Source organism: Carettochelys insculpta, chromosome 3 (assembly GCF_033958435.1).
Source record: "Carettochelys insculpta isolate YL-2023 chromosome 3, ASM3395843v1, whole genome shotgun sequence".
NCBI classification, from domain to species: Eukaryota; Metazoa; Chordata; order Testudines; family Carettochelyidae; genus Carettochelys; species Carettochelys insculpta.
Genome location: NC_134139.1, coordinates 94,602,837 through 94,615,490, shown reverse-complemented (window position 1 = coordinate 94,615,490; position 12,654 = coordinate 94,602,837). Strand labels below are relative to the sequence as shown.

The following is a 12,654-nucleotide window of genomic DNA, read 5'->3' as shown; positions in this document are numbered from 1 at the left end:
TGGAGCATAGGTCATCTACAAGTCGCTTCCACTTCACTCTGTCTTGGGACGAAACTTCTAGCTGGCTGCAGGAGTACCCCAGTTGTTGTCCTTCAGTCCCATTAGACCGTCTCCAGGTTGTCCAAGGTCTTCCTCTTTTGCATTTTCCTTGCGGGTTCCATGTGAGAGCTTGATGGACTGTGCTGGATGATGATTCATTGAAAGTGTGGCCTAGCCATCCCCACTTTCTTCTCTTGATTTCATTGTCAGTTGGTTCTTGTCTTGCTCTGTTCCAAAGCTCCTCATTTGTGATGGTCTTGTAATTTGATGTAAAGGAATGTATCTCAGGATCTGTTTATGAATGTCTGTAGCTTGTGATTTGAAAACTTTTTAATATGTCAGGTCTTGCGTTCATACAAGAGTACACTCTTCACATTTGTGTTGAAGATCTGCAGTTTCATCTTCACAGATATTATTTGTGAATGCCATATGGAACTGATTCTTGAATGCAGCTGTTGCTTTCTCTATCCTGGCATTCATATTGTTCAGTAGGATTCTCTTGGAGAAAATGAAGACAGCTCATGGAAGAGCAAGCCACCTTCTGAAGCGAGAGATCCTTACTGGACAAATAGCAACTCTGAGTGATTAGAGATCAGTTGCTCAAGTGGAACTCGCCCCTGTACATAATCTTCATAGACTTTGAAAAAGCCTTTGCAATGTTGATAGAGACACTTGGTGGAAATGGCTGCAACACCATGGCATCCCATCCAAAATTATTAACTTGATTCATTCAACGTATGAACCCTTGACACGCAGAGTAGTTCACAGTGGTGTCTGGACAGAATCCTTCAGCATACTATTGAGAGCGACAAGGGTGTCTATTGTCACCTTTCCTGTTCTTGATCACAACGGACTGGATTATGAACAGGACAACAGATGGCCATCAATGAGGCATTCAGTGGACACTTTTCAAACACCTAGAGGACATTGATTTTGCTGATGCTGTCGCCCTCCTTTTACACCCACGTGAAATCATGAAAGAAAAGGTTACAACATTAGACAAAACTGCCTCAATGACTGGACTGAGCATTAACAAGGTAAAGACCAAGACAATGAGGATCAACCAGTCCAACACCACCACCAGCACACTGGGAGGCGATGACCTGGAAGACCTGGAGCAGTTCAAATGTAATAAGCTGGTGCACACATGCTCTGTGCTCTACTATTCGTGAACCAAATGCTTGACTCTGAGAGTCAAAATAAATAATTTCTGCTTTAAAAGCTGAGTAAAAATGAGAGGTTACTAGGTCTTTCTTTACAGTTTTTTGAAGTATTGTTTTCACTTCCTACAGTACTTTAAAAGAGGTCTGGAGTCCTTATGGCAAAACTTCTAAAATTGGTCACTTAGCAAGTTAAACGGGACTTTAAAATACCACTCTAGAATGCTGTGTACTTCTAGAAAGCCTCTTCTCTGAAGATCTCAGAATGCGTTACAACATTGGTGCTTGCAAGTAAGGGCAGAGTGGGGAAGGAGAGAATGGAAGAATTTTGGTCAATACAATATTAATATGGCCCCTTTTTGTCTAGAGGTATGGCGGTTAGCAGCAGTTGTGAGGATCTTTGAGCAGTGGTTGAGTCTGCAGCTTCTCTCGTGACTTATCCATCCAATATTGGATTTGCACGGTCGATTGCAACAACTGTATGTCAGTCTATTTCCGAATTCTTGAATCTGAGAGTTTTTCCTGCTAAGACGAAGTTGCATGGCTTGCACATATACTATTGAAGGATGCTGTGCCCTGTTGTAACAATTGTCACCAGGTATTTCGATCTGATGATGTAGATTCCCAAGATTTTAGATCAATGCTGAAGTTTTTCATGGCGTTTTTGCACGTATCCTTGAATCTTAGCTTTGGTCTTCCTCTTGTTCTCAACCTGCATGACAGTTCACCAAAGAGGATTTCTTTGGGAAGACGTTCATCACCCATTCTTCTCACATGACCAAGCTATCGTAGTCTTCTGCTGTTGAGGATTGCTATGAGGCTGGGTATGCCAGATCTTGACCGGACATTTGCATTTGAAACTTTATCATGCTAGTTGATATTCATAATTCTGAAGAGGCAGCAAAGACGGAAGCTTTTCAGTTTTTTCTGGTTCGAGTAGGTGGTCCATGTCTCAGAACCATGTAGCAGTGTATTCAATACACGTTCCTGGCATATTTGTTTTCACTGTCATTTTAGGATTGTTCTATTCTCATTTCATAAGTCTGCCAAAAATTGTAGCTGCCTTCTCAGTTCTGATGTTCATTTCTTTGTCCATGGATAGGTTTGTGATGACAGCAGATCCAAGGTAACAGAATTGTTGAACCACATCTAGTGGGCTGTTATCCAGAATGACATTGGGTCTCTGAGGTATACCAGGAATGAATACAACAGTTTTCTTGTTGCTTATTTATGTCAAGGGAAAACAACACTGAGAAGAATATACCAAAGAGGGTAGGGACAAGAACACACCCTTGTTTGACTGCTGTTCATTGCAAATGGTTCTGATATAGATCCATCATATTGCACTGTTGCTTTCATGTTTTTGTGAAAGGATGTTATGAGCATGAGTAGGGTCGGTGGGCAGCCAATCTTGGTTAATTCTCTGTGTAGTCCTGATCTACTGACTGTGTCAAATGCCTTTAAGTCCACAAATGCTATGAATAATGGCTTTCCTTGTTCTCTGCATTTTTCCTGTAGTTGTCTAAGTGAGAAAATTATGTCCGTTATTGACCTGCCAGCCCTGAAACCACATTGTGTTTCTGGATAGACTCGATCTGCAAGTTTTTACAGGCATTTGAGAATGATATGGGCAAATGCTTTGCCTGGGATGCTCAGTAACAAGATGCCTCTGTAGTTACTGCAGTCACCCTTGTTGCCTTTGTTTTTATAGAGTGTGATGATGTTTGCATTCTTCATGTCATGTGGGATATCACCTGCTCTCCAACTTTTAGGAGTAAATCATAGAGGAAGGGGAAGAGCACAGCCTTGTTTGCCTTCAGGACTTCAGCTGGAATTCTGTCCTTTCCTGGTGTTTTTCCATTGAAGAAAGCATCAAGAGCTTGAGAAAGTTCCTCCTCCATTTCTGGAGGAGTTGGGATGAGCTTGTCAAGTTCAGGTTGTATTGTCTGCTTATGAGAATAAAGACTTGAGTACTGTTCCATCCATTGCGTCCAACTCTAGCATTTAAATCGCCAAGGATGTACAGTTGTTCGCCAGTTGGAAAGGAGTTGATGACTTTTTGAAGATTATATTAAAAGCGGTACTTGTCTTTGGTACATGACGCCAAAGTGGGTGCATAAGCACTGATGATATTAACATGTCCTGACTTGGTGCAGAGCTTCAGGGATATAATACATTCCGATTCAGCTGGGGAAGTATTGATCAATTTCAGCAGATTATTCCGAACAGCAAATCAAACTCCATGGAGGTGGTGTTCCTCTGTACTCAAGACCTTCCAGAAGAAAGTGTAGTTAGTTTCTTTCACTGACCTAGCATCTGCCAGGATGGTTTCCTGAAGAGCAACGATGTCAACGTTCTCTTTGTGTAGCTGTTGATCTATGACTGCTGTTTTGTGTATTGAGTCAGTGTTCATAAGGTCATGGGCAAATTCAAGTAGCGGACACGTGGTCCGCACATTCAAGTTAATGAGCCAGAGGCAAGTTGAATTATACTGTTTTTTGGTGGGTACATCATTTACATCTACTTTTTGATTTTTGGTCTATCTCTGTGCACCCAATGAGGAGGGCAGATGTGGTGGGTCAGCACCTTATTGACCAGGGGCTGCCCGGCTTGAGGCAGGTGGTAGCTGACCAGTGGAGCACGATGACTCCTCTCACCAATGAAGGTGATCCATGGTGGTGTCGTCTTCAACAGTTGAGGAGGATTTATAACTCATAACTGCCACTTCCCGTGTTGTTTCCATGCTATCAGCAAGGGTGGAGTGTCCTCTCCATTTGGCACCCTCTTACACGCTGCATTGCCTTGGCTAGTGTTTGGAGCAAGTGCATTGCCCGAGTGGCACTGTCCCCCTCTCAGTCGCCGCAGTTGAATTCAAAGGAAAGACATAAGTCAGTATGTTTGGAACTGAGGTGACTGAACGAAGATGGCAAAAAGCAGGTTTGATGAATCCTTCCTGCTAATTGCCTTAGGGTCTCCACTCCGGATTTTCTGTCTGTGTTTACTCCCATAGCCTTGGGATCGCCTGAACCTACCCATAAGGCAGTGGGGAGTTTTCTGACAGCGTTGTCTTGCCTGGGGTGACGTAAAGAGTCATGCACACTTGGATGCTGGTGACCAAATCATGGTTCATACACCGTTTGGATTAACCAACTAATCCAGGGACCCAAGTATCCCAGACCCTCATCTCATGCAGAATGCAGGGGCAGAAGCCACTCAGTCCGCCCACCCACCATCACACTGGGGGGCACTGCAATATTATGTTATGTTATATTATGTAATATGTTAATCTATTACTTTATAAAGTTTATTTTACTCTTAAGAAGCAAGCATTCACTAGCGCTCAGTACCCTGCCATGTGATTGCAGTTTTTGTTAACCATAATATCAAATACAATTCTGTAGTGTTTTGGTCTATTGAGGGAAATTTGAAGCCTGGTACACTGCTTCCTGGCACCAAACCCTCTCCCACTGCAGATAGATATTTTGGAGTCCCCCCCACCCCACCCCAAAGCTTGGCGGCCTGATTTAATTGTTCTGCCTTCTTCACACCATTCCTCAGTCGAACCTGGCAGTGATTACCATAACCCATGAGCTTTTTGGTTCATGTCAATTCCTTCTTCTTAAAACTAAACCAAGAATTTCCTCCTTTCTTGCAGGCCTACAAAGGAAAGGTAGATTTTTATTATTTTGTTTGTGAGACTCCCTTGCACCACAGTGTTCCTCCTGAGGAAGGGCAGATGATATTCCCATCACCTCTATTTTGGGGTTTCTGCCAGAGGGAAGGGGAATTGGTGCATTCCCCCAGCTGTTTACTCTGTGCCCTGTGACTGACTTCCTATGGCTTGCTTCCATTCCCCCAAAACCAAGGAGCACCCAGAACAGTTTTCTACCCCAGATACCTCCTGTGTAATAATGTTTTCCATTTCAAAGTCCCTTCACAAACCAGAAGATATACTTACCTACCTACCTACCTCTCAACTGAAACTGACTGAGCACCTTGGACAAGCCCTCAGTACAGATTAGCTTAGCCCCTTAATGACTTCTATTAATATTTTTGTGCTTGTCTTTCTTTCTACAGCTTCCTATTACTGAAAAAATAAGAATCATTGCCCAGAAGGTTTATGGAGCTGATGATATAGAATTGTCTCCTGCAGCGGAATCTCAAATCAGCCGTTACAGCCAGCAGGTAAAAGTGCCATCAAAATACATATGTGCAATCAGGAACAGATTACACTTGATTTTCCACAGCCTTGCACCTCATATTTGTGCAGATGGAGTAGAGAGTGGTTGTAAAATGCTATCACATCAATATGGGCTATTTTAGGGCTGCCTACATGGCAAAGTGGATTAAAAAGGTGTTGTTTGTAAAATGTGCTAATACAGTTGACAGTTGCTTGAAATAGGGTTGTGTTAACATAAACTAAGTACCAGCAAACTGTCAGGGTCTACAAGGAGGAAATAAAACACACACAGAAATGTGGGACTGGAAGACACTTCAAAATACCCTTAAATCCAGCCTCTTGTCCTGTAGCAGAACAAAGTAAACCTAGACCAGGGGTCAGCAAACTTTCTGAAGCACAGTGCTGATATTTGACCTATTGACTTCTGTGTAAGTTTTGGGTGCTGGTGATACTTTTTGAAATCACTAAAGCTGCGTCTACACTTGCATTCCTCTTTCAAAAGAGGCATGCAAATAAGGGAAAATGAAAATACAAATGTGCAGATTTATATATCTGTGCCTCATTTGCAGATTTTTTTGAAAGAAAAAAAGCAGTGTACACACGTCTCTTTCAAAAGTAAACCCCATCTTCAAAAGAACCCTTCTTCCCTTCTTCTTATTGTCAAGCATCTCTTTTAAATGTCGTGAGTGTGTCTACATATTTGGGGGCCTTTATTTAATCATAGAACAGATGAAAGAGAAGATATGTATCAAGTAAGGTGATGTAGCCTAGGGAACTTCACTTGCAATTTTAAAATCAAACTTACATATTTTCCTAAAAGGTAGGCTCTCATTCAAGGAATTACTTGGGGAAATTTTAGGATCTGTGTTTTATATAGTAGGTCCAACTAGATCAGTGTTTCTCAACCTTTTTTTTTAAATATAATACCCCTTTTTTAAGCGAAACAAAAAAAGTACCCCCTCAACACTTCTATAATGTACCCCTAAGGGTACACATACCGCCAGTTCATAAACAAGGTCCTAAGGAAATCGGAGGTCTTGAAACAAGTGCCATTCCAGCTTTCCAGATCACTGTACCATTTTCAGTAGTCAGATTTGTTTTGCATACCAGCAAGTTACACCTCATTTAAAACCTACTGACAAAAACATGCAAAAAATCACAGAAGACTACTACTGAAAACTTACTGGCTTTTGACCATCTTATTATCAAATAAATGAATTGGAATAGAAGTACTGTACTTACATTTCAGTGTAAGGCATATGAAGCTATAGAAACAAGTTGTTACCTAAATTAACTTTTAGACTGGACTAACTTTACTAGTGTGTTTTATGTAGTGAGTTGTAAAACTAAGCAAATATTTAGATTAGTTGATGTACCCTCTGGAAAACGTTGGTGTATAACCCCAAGGGTACTCGGTGCACTGGTTGAGAAGCACTGACCTAGATGATCACAATGGTCCATTCTTGCCCTGGAATCTATGATATTATTAATCTATGAATACAAATATTATTTCTTCCTTCCTTGTCTTCTCTCAGGGTTTCGGAAATCTGCCAATTTGTATGGCAAAAACCCATCTGTCCCTCTCTCACCAGCCTGAGAGGAAAGGAGTTCCAACTGGCTTCATTCTGCCTATTAATGATGTGCGGGCCAGCATCGGAGCTGGGTTCATCTATCCGCTAGTAGGAACGGTGAGTGATAAATCTTCTCTCTCTCTTTGTAACACAATTTGTCATGAAAGCACATTTCCCTTTTGCTAGTCAAAGCAACAAAATCTATGTAACCAGGTGAGTTTTCGTTTTTTATATAAGTGATTGCAGAGAGTTCATGTTTCAAAAATTGTTTTATTCGCCTGTGTCTTTTGGCTCCAGCCAATAGGACAGGATGGGCTTGTGTAATTCCTCAAGTGGAGTTTTACATTTCATGTGGAAAAGTAGCTTTTGTGCAGGTAGTTTGGATGTTGTCAAGTGGGTCTGAGAGATTTAGGCACCTGCATCTCACAGAAAATGTGATTTACAAACCTGGCTTCCTTTGTTTCCTAAAAAATTTTACCCTTTATCACAGCCTGCTGGCTAGATGGATGGCCTTTTAATGTGTATGTTTAAGTATTTCTCCCAGTATTAGGTATTCCACTACATTTGCAAAAGTATAAGATACTAATAAGAATCCACTGTGGTGTTTTAGGAATAACTTTGTAACTGTTCATTATAGAAGCATTTTCTTCCTACCTTGCCATTAAAATACCAGCTTAGAGTACAAGGCTTGTAATATGTAACATTACACTTTTTCATTTGGTGTACTGCTGTTAATGGTAGAGGCTGCTACCCTTATCGCCGGCCACATAACTTTTGTTTGTGAGCAGCAGTTGGACAGCTTCTGACATCACATGGTGTGAGCTATTACTAGTCGTGTAGCTGAATCATGGAATAGTGCTAGAACAGGGACACAGGAGGTACTGGATTTCCGGAGGAGAACACTCTTTTGGTGTTATCTCATCTTCCCAGAACACACGATTTCCTTACATGGCAGCACACTGGGGAATGGCTGAGGGCATCAAACTTATTGTTTTAAATTCCCTCTGAAACAATCCAGTGTTGGAAGCAAGGAAGGAAGTTGTTCCTGGGAAGGAGAATTCCTGGAGTTCAGGAAACTGTCTCATTTGGACTCCCTGGCCTTGGGGGTTTGCTTTCTATGTACGTGACCGGGATAAGTGTGTCCACAACAAGTGTGGCACAGTGGCTATAAACATTTTCTAAGAGTGCTGTCAATCATATGGTTAAACCATTGTTTGTAATTAGTAAACAAGTTACTGAGAATAGAATGAAAAAAATAAAAGTTCTCTTCTCACTGCCAAATTCCAACTTGTACTACACATACATATAGCCAGGTTTGGAAATGAAAGTCAGATACGCTCTCTGGTACCCTTTCATATGCTGCTCATTAGGTTGCCACAGAAGGACATGCTGGGGTTGCACTTAGTAGTCTTGGTAGAAATATTTTAGTGCATACTCAGCATAAATCTACATCCTGTCCAGATTACTGTTAGTTCTAACTCGAGGAATGTGCATAGGGAAGGTTGCCTTGGGTCTTTGGTTCCAAAATAAGGGCACAGATGTGCCTTTTCCAGTGTTCGCCTGCCTGGAGGAGCTATGACAGTTTCAAGCCTGAACCCAACATTTAAGTAGTTAAGGAACAGGCGTTACATATATAATTTCCTGTAGGCCAGCCTTTGAAAGGCACCTGGGAGTAAAATACTCTAACAGAAAATATAGCGCTCATATGCAGCTCCTCTTTTTAAATCAAGAACTGAATGAACAGTTTCATGGGTAACCTACAGTGTATCTGTATGTACTTTTAGTCATTCTTTATTATTATGTATCTGTAGTCTAAAAGAACCTAAAGACCCAATTGTACACACACATAATAAGTGTCCAAAGAGCTTACGCTCTAAAAAGGCAGATGCTGGATGTAACATACATGCGAAACAATCATATGATTGTATGCAAGAGTCATATTAGTTCTACAGTTTCCTGTTTTCTTATTTGGTTGATTGTTTTCGGATAGACTATGCTTTAGGTTTTCTAACATTGCTTACATGTTTTATAAGGTAATCATAACCGTCCCTTTTTAAAGATTTGTTAGCATTTGTGAACATGTTAAGCAAGATGTTGTAATCCACTGACTGCTAAAGAATCCAAATAAAATTTCTTCTGTAAAATAAAATTTCTTCTTAGTTTATTTCTACTTTATATAAAAAGTAAAGTAAACCCATAAAATAAGCCCCATATTTTTTGTAATCATATGTGTATTAAATAAATAAATGAAAACATACATCCTGTTATAAAGTTCCGGTATCAGTAACAGGTTGCACCTCCCTTGTCTGGCACCCTGGGGACCTGAGCAGTCCCAGACAAGGGAATTTGACAGATGAAGGGAGGGCCCCTGCTTTGGACCACCAGCTTGCTGCCCCTCCACTTCGTCCCTCTCATCACCCTGCCCCCTCACTCCCCTCCTTCTCCCTCCCCCACCGAGTCCCTGGTCCCCATCTGCCAGCTGCAGACATTGGCTCCAGCCGCAGGCAGGCTGTCACCTCCAGCTAAGGACACACGCCCTGTTGGGCTTCCTGTCACTGGGCTGTGCCCAGCCTTCCCCTTACTAGCCTCTCAACCCAGGGCTCTCTGGTCCAGTAACATCTGTGATCCTGCTGGACCACAGATATTGTGGGACCAGGGAATTCCATGTTTGGTAGTTGCAGCCTGTAGAGTGATCACCTTCGAGGTGCTGTTATTCAGTCACAGTACAGAATTAAAGACTGATTGTCAGAAAACAAACTTAGTGCTAGTTTAGTGCATTTTTATGTTTCACCCCATCCGGACAATCTGTAATCTGGAAGTGCTATGTTATCAGCAAGATTGCTTGGTTCATTGAGCTCTAGGAGCTGCAGGTATTATTCCTTATTGAATGGCTCAATATTCCAGAGCTGCTTAGTAGTCTTAAATATGTCAGGAAGTAACCTTAAAACATTTGATTAACAACAACAAAAGTGGATGAATATTGTAGGTCTGTATCTTGGTCATCAATATAACCAGTGTTCAGATACTATAATGATAGTTGCTATAGAAATCCTTCCAATAGGTGGCACTTGGGTAAACATCCCATCTTAAGATCAGGTTGGATTAGGTTACAAAGAAGAAACACAGTATTTTACAAATAATTATAGTAAACTCTTTCCTATCCAGGATCCCTAGGACCAGAAAGTTGCTGAATATTCAAATATTCTGGTAATAGACAGCTATATCTAGCAATGCATAACACTAAAGAAAAACAAGATTAGATATTAAGAAGCAAACAAAAATGTATGCAGAGTACCTTATTTACCAACAACAGTAGTATTGTACACTGTAAACTTACACTATATTTGCTGTATTTGTTTATTTTCACTGTACTGTACTTACACAAAACATAATTAAAATTTCCTTATGGTTAAGATGCTGGTTATTTGAGAGTTCTGGGTGATAAAATGCTGGATAGGAAAGACTTTACTATATTTTGTTGTTAGTTCAGCTAGGGAAGGGACAAAGACCCTAGTATCTAATCTGCAAAAAACCTTCTGGTGCCCTGAAGTCTTTTAATTCCACGATAAGTGTTATAGCACAACACATTCATTGAATGGTCAGTGATAATTCTAATACTAATTGTCAGGCATTGCACTATAGTGTAAAAGCATGGTTTTCATCTTTCAGTACTCCCTTCACTTCAATCTGGAGGAATTGCTCAGTTATTTTTTTTTTTCCCCCAATTGTTTTAGTACACTAGACAACTTACTACTTTTCTTTAATTGGCATATCTCTCAGCTCTGTACTATAAGAACAAAATTAGCCTGAGAGGGTATTTTTTAAAAAGTAATACATTCTCTTTCAGCAATAATGATTTGCATTAACAAACATCTGATTTAACCGTATGTCACTAGAACATGTAAATTACAACAATTCATATTTATCCTAGCACTGAAATGGGCCATCTAGCTTCTAGTACAGCACAAACATGATTCGTTGTCTTCGCATTCTGTCAGCAGTGCTAGTTTTGTGGTATGGTAGACTGTTTACCTTCAGCATGGAAGTCTTGCCAGGAAAAATGAACTGAGCCTTATCAGAGGAAATCAGCAGTAAAACGGGGTGTATGTAATTAACACTGTCATGGCTTTTATCACGGTTCCCAGTGGCTCTGACCCCAGCGGCTGCTTCTTTCTCACAGGTGGACAGTTGACATCATTGCTTGGCTTTACAAAGGGGTGGCAGGAAGGCTCGTGGAGTATGTTTAGGAAATCAGTGAAGTCATTCACTAGTAATGCTTGGGTGGAGAATTGCTGGGTTTTTTGGTGGGGTTTTGTGAACTTACCCACCCTCAGAAAGCCTGTGCAGTTTTATACTTTCTTGCACTTCAGTTGAGTCACTTCCGTTGCTGCTCTGTTCCATATACTGCACAAGCATTCAAGCTTCATGTATTGCAGTCTGGTGCAGTTAAGAACAGCATGTTTAACCACTCAAATAATGTGTCCCTCCTTTAACAGACAAGAAAGCAAACTTATGTGACTCTGCCGTTAATTATGAGGCTATTCCTAGTATAACTCAACATTTGCAGTGATTCATCTCTGATAACATCACGGAGAATTTGAAACATTTCCACTCCAAGTCACATTTTAAATAAAGGTTTTTAGACACAGGTTAATGTTATTTATAAGGCAAGATCCAACTGAAAATATGTACAACCTTCAGCACCATGCAAGCCTGGAATGCCACAGATGCTGCATGCCAACCTATCTGGAGGAAAGGTCAGCCTGTCGTAGAATGTTATTCCTCCCTCTTACACAGAAAACAACTCCACATGCTGTACGATGAGTTGTGAAATTATATGCTCTCGCTCTGCTAGCAGTGATTCTTGGGATAGCTCATCTCCTTGCCTGATTTCACAGTAGCTGTAAGAATTCTAAAGTCCTCATTAATTTCCTAGTGTGGCCCACAAAGAGAAGACAATCTATCCTGGCTCTACTTTGGTGTGCAATCTGCCATAATAAAATAATTCCTTGGGTGATTTTAAGAGGATGCCTTTTAACGGAGTAAACTATTTGAGTGTTTTGTGAGGAGTGGAATTTTACACACGCCTTACGCATTTACAATTTACTGCCATTTTATTATTGTGGCTAATAACATAAATACATTTTGCTAGGGGTGCCCATTTGGCTGTCCCTTTATGGGGAAGTGGGTCTGGCCCCACCTGTAACTAATCAGCTGACTGCCAGCCTGGTGGTGAGATTTATAACTGGCTTGCAAACTGACTAGGTTAAGAGCTATAAAGTGCAACCTCACAAAGAAGCAGGGCCCAGCAAGACTCTAGACTAACGTGTAATGGATCGAAACCCAACTATAAGGCACCAATGAAACAAGTTACAACTTACTGAATTTCCGGTGAACCATTCTATATATTTGTACATCGATCAAGATCCCACATCTGTGAATTTAGCAGAGTGCATTAGTACTTGAAACAGCATAGAAATTTGTGATTGAAAAAGAGACATTTGCATAGCTCAGTGCATCACTTGTGCAAGTCAATAATCAATTGGTTTACTACTTTGCAGAACCATTTCTGAGCAGGAGATGGAAATAGCTGAGTTTGTAAAATTAGACAATAGATCTTGGAACGGGACAGAAATAAAAAGCCTTTAACTTTGTGGATTATGTTTTTGTTTTGGTTTTGAGCAAAGAGCTGGATTTGTCCTGT

At 40.8% G+C, this 12,654-nt stretch overlaps 1 protein-coding gene across 5 annotated transcripts in view; it reads left to right on the top strand.

Annotated features, from left to right (window-relative positions):
* The window catches only part of MTHFD1L (methylenetetrahydrofolate dehydrogenase (NADP+ dependent) 1 like), a 233,799-nt gene that overhangs the window by 156,738 nt on the left and 64,407 nt on the right, over positions 1 to 12,654 (top strand). For all 5 annotated transcript variants that reach the window (XM_074990392.1, XM_074990388.1, XM_074990391.1 and 2 more), the window contains 2 exons: positions 5,277 to 5,384; positions 6,915 to 7,067. In XM_074990392.1, the coding sequence (XP_074846493.1) occupies positions 5,277 to 5,384; positions 6,915 to 7,067 (261 nt within the window). The remainder of the gene's footprint in view (positions 1 to 5,276; positions 5,385 to 6,914; positions 7,068 to 12,654) is intronic.